The sequence below is a fragment of the Oncorhynchus nerka genome, linkage group LG21, assembly GCF_034236695.1.
Source record: "Oncorhynchus nerka isolate Pitt River linkage group LG21, Oner_Uvic_2.0, whole genome shotgun sequence".
Taxonomy (NCBI): domain Eukaryota; kingdom Metazoa; phylum Chordata; class Actinopteri; order Salmoniformes; family Salmonidae; genus Oncorhynchus; species Oncorhynchus nerka.
This window is the reverse complement of record NC_088416.1, coordinates 12,381,232-12,394,021: the sequence shown is the minus strand read 5'-3', so window position 1 is coordinate 12,394,021 and position 12,790 is coordinate 12,381,232. Positions and strand designations below refer to the sequence as shown.

Below are 12,790 nucleotides of genomic sequence, written 5' to 3'. Positions count from 1 at the left end.
AATTTGTGACCCTGTCATTTGGAATGAAAACGCATTCTGGACACATCTATTTCATAGATGTACAGTTATTGACTTAAATTAGTCTGTCCACAACACTTTTTTCCCCCAATCTTCCTCTGTCCAGTGTCAATGTTCTTTTCCCCCATCTTAATCTTTCATATTTATTGGCCAGTCTGAGATATGGATTTTTCTTTGCAACTCTGTCTAGAAGGCCAGCATCCCAGAGTCGCCTCTTCCCTGTTGAGTTGAGACTGGTGTTCGCGGGTATTATTTAATGAAGCTGCCAGTTGAGGACTTGTGAGGTGTCTGTTTCTCAAACTAGACACTAATGTACTTGTCCTCTTGCTCAGTTATGCACCGGGACCTCCCACTATTTCTATTCTGGTTAGAGCCAGTTTGCGCTTTTCTGTGAAGGGAGTAGTACACAGCGTTGTACGAGATCTTCAGTTTCTTGGGAATTTCTCACATGGAATATCCTTCATTTCTCCAAACAAGAAGAGACTGATGAGTTTAAGAAGAAAGTGCTTTGTTTCTGGCCATTTTGTGCCTGTAATCGAACCCACAAATGCTGATGCTCCAGATACTCAACTAGTTTAAAGAAGGCCAGATGTATTGCTTCTTCAAATCAGAACAGTTTTCAACTGTGCTAACATAATTGCAAAAAGGTTTTCTAATGATCAATTAGCCTTTTAAAATCATAAACTTGGATAAGCTAACACAACATGCCATTGGAATACAGGAGTGATGGTTTCTGATAATATGCCTCTTTATGCATATGTAGATATTCCATTTTTTTAAATGAAATCAGCTGTTTCCAGCTACAGTCATTTACAACATTAATGTCTACACTGTACTTATGATCAATTTGATGTGATTTTAAAGGACAAATAAAATGTCCTTATTTTTTTTTTTTAAAAGCCCATTTCTACTTTTGAACTGTACTTTAGATTTTTTTGTTTTTGTTTTCCTCAGCAGATAACCATATCTTTCAAATTCTGTGCACGTTACTAAGTTGTTTTGACAAATATATAGAATATTTAACAAAATCTCCCTGTGTTTTAATGCGCAGGATGTTGAAAGACAATCGCAACAAATATGACCGTACCCTTGTTGCCTGGCTACATAAAGTGCTTAGTACACTAATCAGGGTTGGGGTCATTCCATTCAATTAGATTCAGTCAGTGGCATAAGATACTTAAAAAATTATTGAATTGGAATGTAAAATAAAATGTATGTTATATTTTTTAAGTTAAAGTTATATTTGCTTTTTGAATTGATTGTAAGTTAACACTGCTTGAGACACCTTGACATTTTGGAGACAGAATTATTTTTTGCTGGAGACAAGGAGACAAGGAGACAAGGTCTCCAAAACGGCAAGGTGTCTCAAGCAGTGTTAACTTCCAGTCAATTCAAAAATGAATAAATACAGTATAATGACAAAGCAAGAAATGTTTTTTAGAAATGTTTGCTAACCTAAAATAATAATTGAAACATTACATTTACATAATTATTCAGACACTTTACTCAGTACTTTGTTGAAGAACATTTGGCAGTGATTAGTCTTCTTGGGTAGGAAGCTACAAGCTTGGCACACCTGTATTTAGGGAGTTCTCCCATTCTTCTCTGAAGATCCTCAAGTTCTGTCAGGTTGGATTGGGAGCGCTGCTGCACAGCCGTTTGCAGGTCTCCCCAGAGATGTTCGATCAGGTTCAAGCTGGGACATTGAGACTTGTCCCAAAGCCACTCCTGCATTGTCTGTGTGTTTAGGGTCATTGTCCTGTTGAAAGGAGAACCTTTACCCCAGTCTGAGGTCCTGAGCGCTCTAGAGCAGGTTTTCATCAAGGATCTTTCTGTATGTTGCTCCGTTCATCTTTTCCTCGATCACGACTAGTCTTCCAGTCCCTGCCACTGAAAAACATCACCACAGCCTGATGCTGCCACCACCATGCTTCACTGTAGGGATGGTGCCAGGTTTCTTCTAGGAGGGACGCTTGGCATTCAGGCCAAAGAGTTCAATCTTGCTTTCATCAGACCAGAGAATCTTGTTTCTCATGATCCGAGAGTCTTTAGGTGCCTTTTATCAAACTCAAAGCGGGCTATCATGTGCCTTTTCCTGAGCAGTGGCTTCCGTCTGGCCACTCTACCATAAAGGCCTGATTGGTGGAGTGCTGCAGAGATGGTTGTCCTTCTGGAAGATTCTCCCATCTCCACAGACGAACTTCAGAGCTCTGTCAGAGTGACCATCGGGTTCTTGGTCACCACCCTGACCAAGGCCCTTCTCCTACGAATGCTCAGTTTGACTGGGTGGCCAACTCTAGGAAGAGTCTTGGTGGTTCAAAACTTCTTCCATTTAAGAATGATGGAGGCCACTGTGTTCTTGGGAACCTTCAATATTGCAGACTCTTTTTGGTACCGTTCCCCAGATCTGTGCCTCGACACAATCCTGTCTCGGAGCTCTAAGGACAATTCTTTCGACCTCATGGCTTGGTTTTTGCTCTGACATGCACTGTCAACTGTGGGGATCTTATATATACACAGGTGTGTGCCTTTCCAAATCATGCCCAATCAATTTTATTTACCATAGATGGACTCCAAGTTGTAGAAACATCTCAAGGATGATCAATGGAAACAGGATGCACCGGAGCTCAATTTGTCAATTTGAGTCTCATAGCAAAGGGTCTGAATACTTCTGTAAATATATATATTTTAGATATATATTCATTTGCAAAGAATTCTAAAAACCTGTTTTCGCTTTGTCATTATGGGGTATTGTGTGTAGATTGCTGAATAATTTTAAAAAATCCATTTTAGAATAAGGCCGTAATGTAACAAAATGTGGAAATGTCAAGGGGTCTGAATACTTTCAGAAGGCACTGTAAACACACACGCGCACATGCACACGCACACACGGTGGCAGGGTAGCCTAGTGGCTAGAGCGTTGGATTAGTAACCGGAAGGTTGCAAGTTCAAACCCCCGAGCTGACAAGGTACAAATCTGTCGTTCTGCCCCTGAACAGGCAGTTAACCCACTGTTCCTAGATCATAATTGAAAATAAGAATTTGTTCTTAACTGACTTGCCTAGTTAAATAAAGGTAACATATGTACACATACATATACTGTATACCTATGTGCTTGTTGTAGGTTAGCATAAAGTCACTAGGACACCTTTTCTCAAATATGGACCTTCAGGTTAGAAGTACTGCTGTACACAGACCTGGGATCCCAGGTAAGTAGAATCTCTGGCCAATGAATCAGTGACATAAGTCAATAAATTAACTACGGGGGAGAGCAAAAAGATCCTGCAGCACTGGAATGGGGCAAGACTGATCTCTAGGCAGACTCACCAGGAAGCACATAAAGTCCAGCGCAAGGACTGTGGGGACGCCTCCAAAGGGTAGGCCCTGAAGCACGGTGCTGCGGATTCGGGCTGAGTAACAGTAGTCCTTGGATTCATTGTTGGGAGAGCAGTTCTCCTGGCCTGCAATGCAGGCCCGGACACCACCCGGCCATATCCCCATGGTCACGATCAGGTGAAGACCCACAGGATCAGCACTCTGAGCAAGCTCACAGCCGCATCTTCCGGGGAACCTATCGTGGAAGGAAGGAGGGAAAAGGAGGGTGAAACCACCTATTTCAGATATCTAGATAGACCACACAGAAATCTGAAAATATCTGAAACCTCAGATCTTTGTAAATTACTGTTTCTAAAACTAGAACATGTTGTGAACACAATTCAATAAATAGAGCAAGTGCTGTGCCGCTAAGGACCATTTCACAAAGCAGAATAAGTTTGTTAAGGGCACTTCACAGTAACAGAATTGTCACTTTACAAGTACGCCAAACAAAAACCATTGACTGCAAAGTTAAACCATACAACTCTATGTGGCCATTATGGTATTGATATGATATACTATATTCTAGTGCCAAAATGTACTACAAAGTATAACTAGGATCATTTTGGTCATAAAGTAAGTCTTGTCCAAAAGGTTTTGAGAGTTCATCACAACTTACATGAGGGTTGGTTTGGATTACAATTACATCAATATACATTCCCCCTTTTTGGCCATTAACATGTGGTGGCAAAGCCTAGGGAGAATTGCCACTACTCTTGCTCAACTGAAAATGTAACCCGTCTCATCACAATTGAAGTCCCTCCAAAATAAGTTATGAGGCAGGGTGGTGTTTTACATCAAATTTCTCTGCAATTGACCCGTGTTATATTTAGCTCCACTCACCCCTATGCACTCATGGGGCGGCTAGTGGTTAGAGCGTTGGACTAGTAACCGAAAGGTTGCAAGTTCAAATCCCCAAGCTGCCAAGGTACAAATCTGTCGTTCTGCCCCCGAACAGGCAGTTAAACCCACTGTTCATAGGCCGTCATTGAAAATAAGAATTTGTTCTTAACTGACTTGCCTGGTTAAATAAAGGTAAAATAAATCAAATGGTGAATTTCGGAGCAGTAAAATTCTTAACCATACCACTACTAAAAACTCAAAGTTTAAAAAAGGTGCAGTTTGTGCATATTCAGGAATTGATAAATAAATCAAATGGGAATGGACAGCTTTCAACAACACCCATTAAAACTGTTTTCCCCACTATTGCGCTCATAATTGAATGTGCCTCGAGAGTAATATTTCCCTTGCATTGAACACAGAACAAGCCGACTAGGTAAATGGATAAACTATTCTACTATGGGGTAGTCTGGCTTTTCTATTAATTACTTGTTTTGTTTGCAGAGCAAAATAAAAAATGTAGACTGTTTGACCATCTTCAAAAACACACCGCAGATATTTTTCCGACGTTGCGGCAATGATTTTGCCACGTAGCCACAAACTAGTCTAAAGAAGGCCAGTTTTATTGCTTCCTTAGAACAACCATTTTCAGCTGTGCTAACATAATTGAAACAGGGTTTTCTGATGAACAATTAGCCTTTTAAAATGCTAAACTTGGATTAGCTAACACAACATGCCATTGCAACACAGGAGTGATGGTTGTTGATAATGGGCTTCTTTACACCCATGTAGATATTCCAGATACAATAGTCATTTACAACACTGATCAATTTGATGTTATTTTAAAATGGCCACATTTATTATTTTTTTTCAAAAACAAGGACATTTCTAAGTGACCCCAAACTTTTGAACGGTAGTGTACATACATGGGGCGGCAGGGTAGCCTAGTGGTTAGAGCGTTGGACTAGTAACCGAAAGGTTGCAAGTTCAAATCCCCGAGCTGACAAGGTACAAATGTGTCATTTTGCCCCTGAACAGGCAGTTAACCCACTGTTCCTAGGCAGTCATTGAAAATAAGAATTTGTTCTTAACTGACTTGCCTAGTTAAGTAAATACATAAACTTCGCAAAAAAAGAAAACGGCCTCACTGTCAACTGCGTTTATTTTCAGAAACCTTAACGTGTAAATATTTGTATGAACATAAGATTCAACAACAGAAACTGAACAAGTTCCACAGACATGTGACTAACCGAAATGGAATGAACAAAGGGACACAGTCAGTATCTGGTGCATTAAGTACTGCCGTGCATCTCCTCCTCTTGGACTGCACCAGATTTGCCAATTCTTGCTGTGAGATGTTACCTCACTCTTCCACCAAGGCACCTGCAAGTTCCCAGACATTTCTGGGGGGGAATGGCCCTAGCCCTCACCCTCCAATCCAACAGGTCCCAGACGTGCTCAATGGGATTGAGATCCAGGCTCGTCCCTGGACATGGCAGAACACTGACATTCCTGTCTTGCAGGAAATCACACACAGAATGAGCAGTATGGCTGATGGCATTGTCATCCTGGAGGGTCATGTCAGGATGAGCCTGCAGGAAGGGTACCACATGAGAGAGGAGGATGTCTTCCCTGTAACGCACAGCGTTGAGATTACCTGCAATGACAACAAGCTCAGTCCGATGATGCTGACACACAGCCCCAGAACCTGATGGACCCTCCACCTCCAAATCAATCCCTCTCCAGAGTAAAGGCCTCTGTGAAACGCTTATTCCTTTGACGATAAACAAGAATCAGACCATCACCCCTGGTGAGACAAAACCATGACTCATCAGTGAAGAGCACTTGTCTGGTCTTTAGACGGTGGGTTTGTGTCCATAGGTGAAGTTGTTGCCAGTGATGTAAGGCAAGTCCTCACCAGACAACAGGCCCTCAGTCCAGCCTCAGCCTATTTGCGGACAGTGAGCACTGATGGAGGGACTGTGCGTTCCTGGTGTAACTCGAGCAGTTGTTGTTGCCATCCTGTACCTGTCCCGCAGGTGTGATGTTCGAATGTACCGATCCTGTGCAGGTGTTGTTACACGTGGTCTGCCACCGCGAGGACGATCAGCTGTCCGTCCTGTCTCCCTGTAGCGCCATCTTACAGTACAGACATTGCAATTTATTGCCCTGGCCACATCTGCAATCCTCATGCCTCCTTGCAGCATGCCTAAGGCACATTCACACAGATGAGCAGGGACCCTGGGCATCTTTCTTTTGATGTTTTTCAGAGTCAGTAGAAAGGCCTCTTTAGTGTCCTAAATTTTCATAACTGTCTTAACGACTGTTCCACATGTTCATGAATTGTTTATGGTTCATTGAACAAGCATGGAAAACCGTGTTTAAACCCTTTATAATGAAGATCTGTGAAGTTCATTTGGATTTTTACGAATAATCTTTTAAGGACAGGGTCCTGAAAAGGGGATGTTTGTTTTTTTTGCTGAGTTTACATACTGTATCCTACAGTAGAAACAACACGATATACAGAAAATAAGGCACTTACTTTGATAGGAACGCACATGTCCAAAGTTATTATTGTAAGGAAAACAACAATGCGAACGCCAGCCAAAAAAAGTGCCAGTTCGTGTAAGACTGCGCAAATGTCTGCATACTTCATGTGCGGAAAAAATGGGGAAGAGCTCTCCTCGAAGAGGGAAGTTTGAGGCTTTAGTGAGTTAGACAAACATAAATTGTCTGCAACACTGAAATGGGCTACTTCTACGTGAATTAATGAGGCGGCAGAACACACCTCAATTCAAACCGTTAGAAAATCATTTGAAATGGACAGGTTGAAACATAGCCTACACATAATTAGCAGACAGCGTGTGTGAACTGTCCTATTGTGTAACAATCACATTTTGGAACAGTGAGTGCATTCTGACATCACGTGTATAAAACTTAAGCTGTGGCGACCATTAGAGATATTTGGAACTCACATGTGAAAAAGTTAAGACCTAGACACCCAGGTGAGGGGAATTCCTAACCAAATCAGTGACCAATCAAGTACAAGGGAGGAGCAAAAATCTGCAGACACTTGGCCCACCCTCCATGGAATGAGTTTGACACTTACTCTAACCATTGTCCCGGTTTCCAAGAACTCAAAGGTAACCTCACAGCTGTAATTATGAAGTGTTTTGAAAGACTGGTCATGACACACATCAACATCACAGACACACTGGACCCATTTCAATTCAAATACCGTCCAAACAGATCCACAGATGACTCAATCTCAACTGCACTTCACAATGCCCTCTTCCACCTGGACAAGAGGGGAAATATTTGTGAGAATGCTGTTCATAGACTACAGCTCAGCGTTCAACACCATAGTCCCCTCCAAGCTCATCACCAAGCTGGGGACCTTGGGACTGAACACCTCCCTCTGTAACGAGATCCTGGACTTCCTGACGGGACAGACCCAGGTGGTGAAGGTAGGTGAAGGTAGGCAACAACAACCTCCGCCTCAATACGGAGGCCCATCAAAGGTGTGTGCTTAATCCCCTCCTGTACTCCCTGTTCACTCACGACTGAGGTTTGATTAATCTCGCCCGGGCAGGCGTGTTTTGCGTCGGCTAAAAGTTGATTGCATTCCCATTTGGAAACGGGCTGCCTCCCGGGCATGAGCCAGGTGCCCCCCTCTGTCCGATGGCGATGTCCGCTCAAGACAAAAGTGACATAATTAAGCACCTGTAGTAATTACTAGGGATGTGTGTTTTCCCATGCAAAAGTGAATTGTATCGATAAAAATCGAACATTAATTTGATGGAAAAACGATGCGTGTTTCTGGACGATGTACCGTGCTGCGTCTTTGACAACATGGACGAGCAGATTACTGTTTGATTTGCGCCCCTCCCTCCCTCCACACTTTCCCCTGATGACGTGAGGGGCCAAAGAGTTCTAAAAACAGAAGTTCTGTAACTAAAACAAGTTTTATTAGACAAATGCAGGTAGGTCCCTCCCAGTTTCATTCAGTTTGCTTCCATGTAGCCCTTTCCACTCACAGGCTGTCATCCAATATACTCAAAAGGAGTCAGTGTTCTGAAAGATGAGACATTGTTATAATCCTCAAAGTCCGCTTTGATGTCATATAGAAGCAAACCACACACCCATGAGTCCAAATGTGCAGGTCACCATTTCCATATTTGAAAATGTAAAATTTACAATCCGTTTGTCTGACGTGTCTTTGAAAGCCTAACACTAAGATAGTATTTTATAATTCAGCTAGCTGTGCTGGCAATAGGATAAGCTTTCGTGAAGCCCACCTGACCCAGATTGTGATTCATAATGGAAAGTTTTTGAATTGCATAAAAAAGTCATTTTGTTTCAAACAAAAAGCGTGTTTGCATCAGTTCCTCAATGGCAAAGCTAGGAGAGCTAAAAAAAAATGTTTTAAAAAAGCACCTTACAGTTGAAGGCTCCTTCCTTGCCTCTTTCCATAAAAGTGCATTGAAATGACTTCGGAAATGTGCAGTTTGGAGAGGCGTGGTGCCACCTGGAGACAAGACCTCTCACTCAAACCCTTGTAATCATTTTTTCTTATCTTGCAACTACTCCAAAATTTCTATGAATGTTCTTATGTTACTGAATGTATTTTCAGATTTAGTTAAAAAATGCACATAAAATCAACAGTGTAATGTTTGGATTCCTGTGTCAGGTGAACGGTTGTGCCCTCACCTTTGGTCTGATAATTTCCCCATAATCTCCAGTGTCCTTTCAATTGCTACCAAGGTCATGCATTTGGAAAGTATTCATACCTCTTGACTTCTTCTGCCTTATTCTAAAATGTGAGCTCTAGAGTTATTCTGTGGAGATGGGAAAACCTTCCAGAAGGACAACCATCTCTGCAGCACTCCACCAGACGGAAGCCAGTCCTCAGTAAAAGGCACATGACAGCCCACTTGGAGTTTGCCAAAAGGCACCGAAAGACTCCCAGACCATGAGAAACAAGATTCTCTGGTCAGATGAAACCAAGATTGAACTCTTTGGCCTGAATTCCAAGCGTCACATCTGGAAGACTCCTGGCATCATCACTACGGTGAAGCATGGTGGTGGCAGCATCATGCTGTGCATATGTTTTTCAGCAGCAGGGACTGGGAGACTATTCAGGACTGAGGGAAAGATGAACGGAGCAAAGTAGAGAGATCCATGATAAAAACCTGCTCCAGAGCACACAGGACCTCAGACTGGGGCCAAGGTTCACCTTCCAACAGGGCAACGAACCTAAGCACACAGCCAAGACAACACAGGAGTGGCTTCGGGACAAGTCTCAATGTGGCAAGGCCCAGCCAGAGCCCAGACTTGAACATCTCTGGAGAGACCTGATAATAGCTGTGCAGCAACACTCCCCATCCAACCTGAAGGAGTTTGAAAGGATCTGCAGAGAAGAAATGGGAGAAACTCCCCAATTACAGGTGTACCAAGCTTGTAGAGTCATACCCAAGAAGATTCAAGGCTGTAATCGCTACCAAAGGTGCTTCAACAAAGTCCTGAGAAAGGGTTCTGAAAACTTATGCACATGTGACATTTCAGTTGACATTTTTTAGCAAAGATTTCTAAAAACCTGTTTTTGCTTTGTCATTATGGGTTATTATGAGGGGAAAAAAACAATAACACATTTTAGAATAAGGCTGAAAAAGTCTAGGGGTCTAAATGCACACACATACTGTTCAAAAGATGTTCTACTGTTCAAAAAATGTCCTTGTTTTTGAAAGAAAAGCTCATTTTTGTCCATTAAAACATTAAATTGATCATAAACACAGTGCAGACATTGTTAATGTTGTAAATGACTACTGTGGCTGGAAACGGCTGACTTTTAATGGAATATCTACATAGGCGTACAGAGGCCCATTATCAACAATCATCACTTCTGTGTTCCAATGGTACCTTGTGATAGCCAATCCAAGTTTATGATTTTAAAAGGCTAATTGATCATTAGAAAACCCTTTTGCAATTATGTTAGCACAGCTGTAACCTGTTGTTCTAATTTAAGAAGCAATAAAACTTGTTGTCTTCTATAAACAAGTTGAGTATCTGAAGCATCAGCATTTGTGGGTTCATTTACAGGCTTAAAATGGCCAGAAACAAAGACCATTCTTCTGAAGCTCACCAGTCTTTTCTTGTTCTGAGAAATGAAGGCTATTCCATGCGAGAAATTGACAAGAAACTGATGATCGTGTACAATGCTGTGTACTACTCCCTTCACAGAACTGTCTCTATAACCAGAATAGAAAGAGTGGGAGGCCCCGGAGCACAACTGAGCAAGAGGACAGGTACATTAGAGCGTCTATTTTGAGAAACAGATGCCTCACAACTGGCAGCTTCATTAAATAGTTTTAAATTAAATAGCAAAACACCAGTCTCAACGTCAACAGTGAAGAGGCAACTCCGGGATGCTGGCCTTCTAGGCAGAGTTGCAAAGAAAAATCCATATCTCAGACTGGCCAATAAAAAGAAAAGATTAAGATGGGCAAAAGAACAGACACTAGACAGAGGAACATTGCCTAGAAGGCCAGCATCCCGGAGTCTCCTCTTCACTGTTGTCGTTGAGACTGGTGTTTTGCGGGTACTACTTAATGAAGCTGACAGTTGAGAACTTGTGAGGCGTTAAACAGTGGGGCAAAAAGTATTTAGTCAGACACCAATTGCTCAAGTTCTCCCACTTAAAAAGAGGCCTGTAATTTTCATCATAGGTACACTTCAACTATGACAGACAAAATAAGAAAAAAAAATCCAGAAAATCACATTGTAGGATTTTTATTGAATATATTTGCAAATTATGGTGGAAAATACGTATTTGGTCACCTACAAACAAGCAAGATTTCTGGATCTCACAGACCTGTAACTTCTTCTTTAAGAGGCTCCTCTGTCCTCCACTCGTTACCTGTATTAATGGCACCTGTTTGAACTTGCTATCAGTATAAAAGACACCTGTCCACAACCTCAAACAGTCACACTCCAAACTCCACTATGGCCAAGACCAAAGAGCTGTCAAAGGACACCAGAAACAAAATTGTAGACCTGCACCAGGCTGGGAAGACTGAATCTGCAATAGGTAAGCAGCTTGGTTTGAAGAAATCAACTGTGGGAGCAATTATTAGGAAATGGAAGACATACAAGACCACTGATAATCTCCCTCGATCTGGGGCTCCACGCAAGATCTCACACCGTGGGGTCAAAATGATCACAACAACAGTGAGCAAAGTAACAAAGCCTACCATCAGTAACACACCATGCCGCCAGGGACTCAAATCCTGCAGTGCCAGACGTGTCCCCCTGCTTAAGCCAGTACATGTCCAGGCCCGTCTGAAGTTTGCTAGAGAGCATTTGGATGATCCAGAAGAAGATTGGGAGAATATGGTCAGATGAAACCAAAATATAACTTTTTGGTAAAAACTCAACTCGTCATGTTTGGAGGACAAAGAATGCCGAGTTGCATCCAAAGAACACCATACCTACTGTGAAGCATGGGGGTGGAAACATTATGCTTTGGGGCTGTTTTTCTGCAAAGGGACCAGGACGACTGATCCGTGTAAAGGAAAGAATGAATGGAGCCATGTTTCGTGAGATTTTGAGTGAAAACCCCCTTCCATCATTGCATTGAAGATGAAACGTGGCTGGGTCTTTCAGCATGACAATGATCCCAAACACACCGCCCGGGCAACGAAGGAGTGGCTTAGTAAGAAGCATTTTAAGGTCCTGGAGTGGCCTAGCCAGTCTCCAGATCTCAACCCCATAGAAAATCTTTGGAGGGAGTTGAAAGTCCGTGTTGCCCAGCAACAGCCCCAAAACATCACTGCTCCGGCCTCCTGGGTGGCGCAGTGGTTAAGGGCGCTGTACTGCAGCCCCAGCTGTGCCATCAGAGTCCCTGGGTTCGCGCCCAGGCTCTGTCGTAACCGGCCGCGACCGGGAGGTCCGTGGAGCGACACACAATTGGCCTAGCGTCGTCCGGGTTAGGGAGGGCTTGGTCGGTAGGGATCTCCTTGTCTCATCGCGCACCAGCGACTCCTGTGGCGGGCGGGGTGCAGTGCGCGCTAACCAAGGTTGCCAGGTGCACGGTGTAGCCTCCGACACATTGGTGCGGCTGGCTTCCGGGTTGGATGCGCGCTGTGTTAAGAAGCAGTACGGCTGGCTGGGTTGTGTATCGGAGGACGCATGACTTTCAACCTTCATCTCTCCCTTGCCCGTACGGGAGTTGTAGCGACGAGACAAGATAGTAGCTACTACAACAATTGGATACCACGAAATTGGGGAGAAAAAAAGGGGTAAAATTTTAAATTTTACAAATTAAAAACATCACTGCTCTAGAGGAGATCTGCATGGAGGAATGGGCCAAAATACCAGCAACAGTGTGTGAAAACCTTGTGAAGACTTACAGAAAACATTTGACCTCTGTCATTGCCAACAAAGGGTATTTAACAAAGTATTGAGATAAAAGTTTATTGACCAAATACTTATTTTCCACCATAATTTGTAAATAAATTCATTAAAAATCCTACAATGTGATTTTCTGGATTTTTTAAAA

General features: G+C 42.8%; 1 protein-coding gene across 1 annotated transcript in view; it reads right to left on the bottom strand.

Annotated features, from left to right (window-relative positions):
• The window catches only part of LOC115103929 (CSC1-like protein 2), a 106,716-nt gene that overhangs the window by 87,809 nt on the left and 6,117 nt on the right, over positions 1-12,790 (bottom strand). Inside the window, exon 2 of the mRNA XM_065006314.1 lies at positions 3,346-3,589. Coding sequence (XP_064862386.1) covers positions 3,346-3,519 — 174 coding nt within the window. The 5' untranslated portion in view covers positions 3,520-3,589. The remainder of the gene's footprint in view (positions 1-3,345; positions 3,590-12,790) is intronic.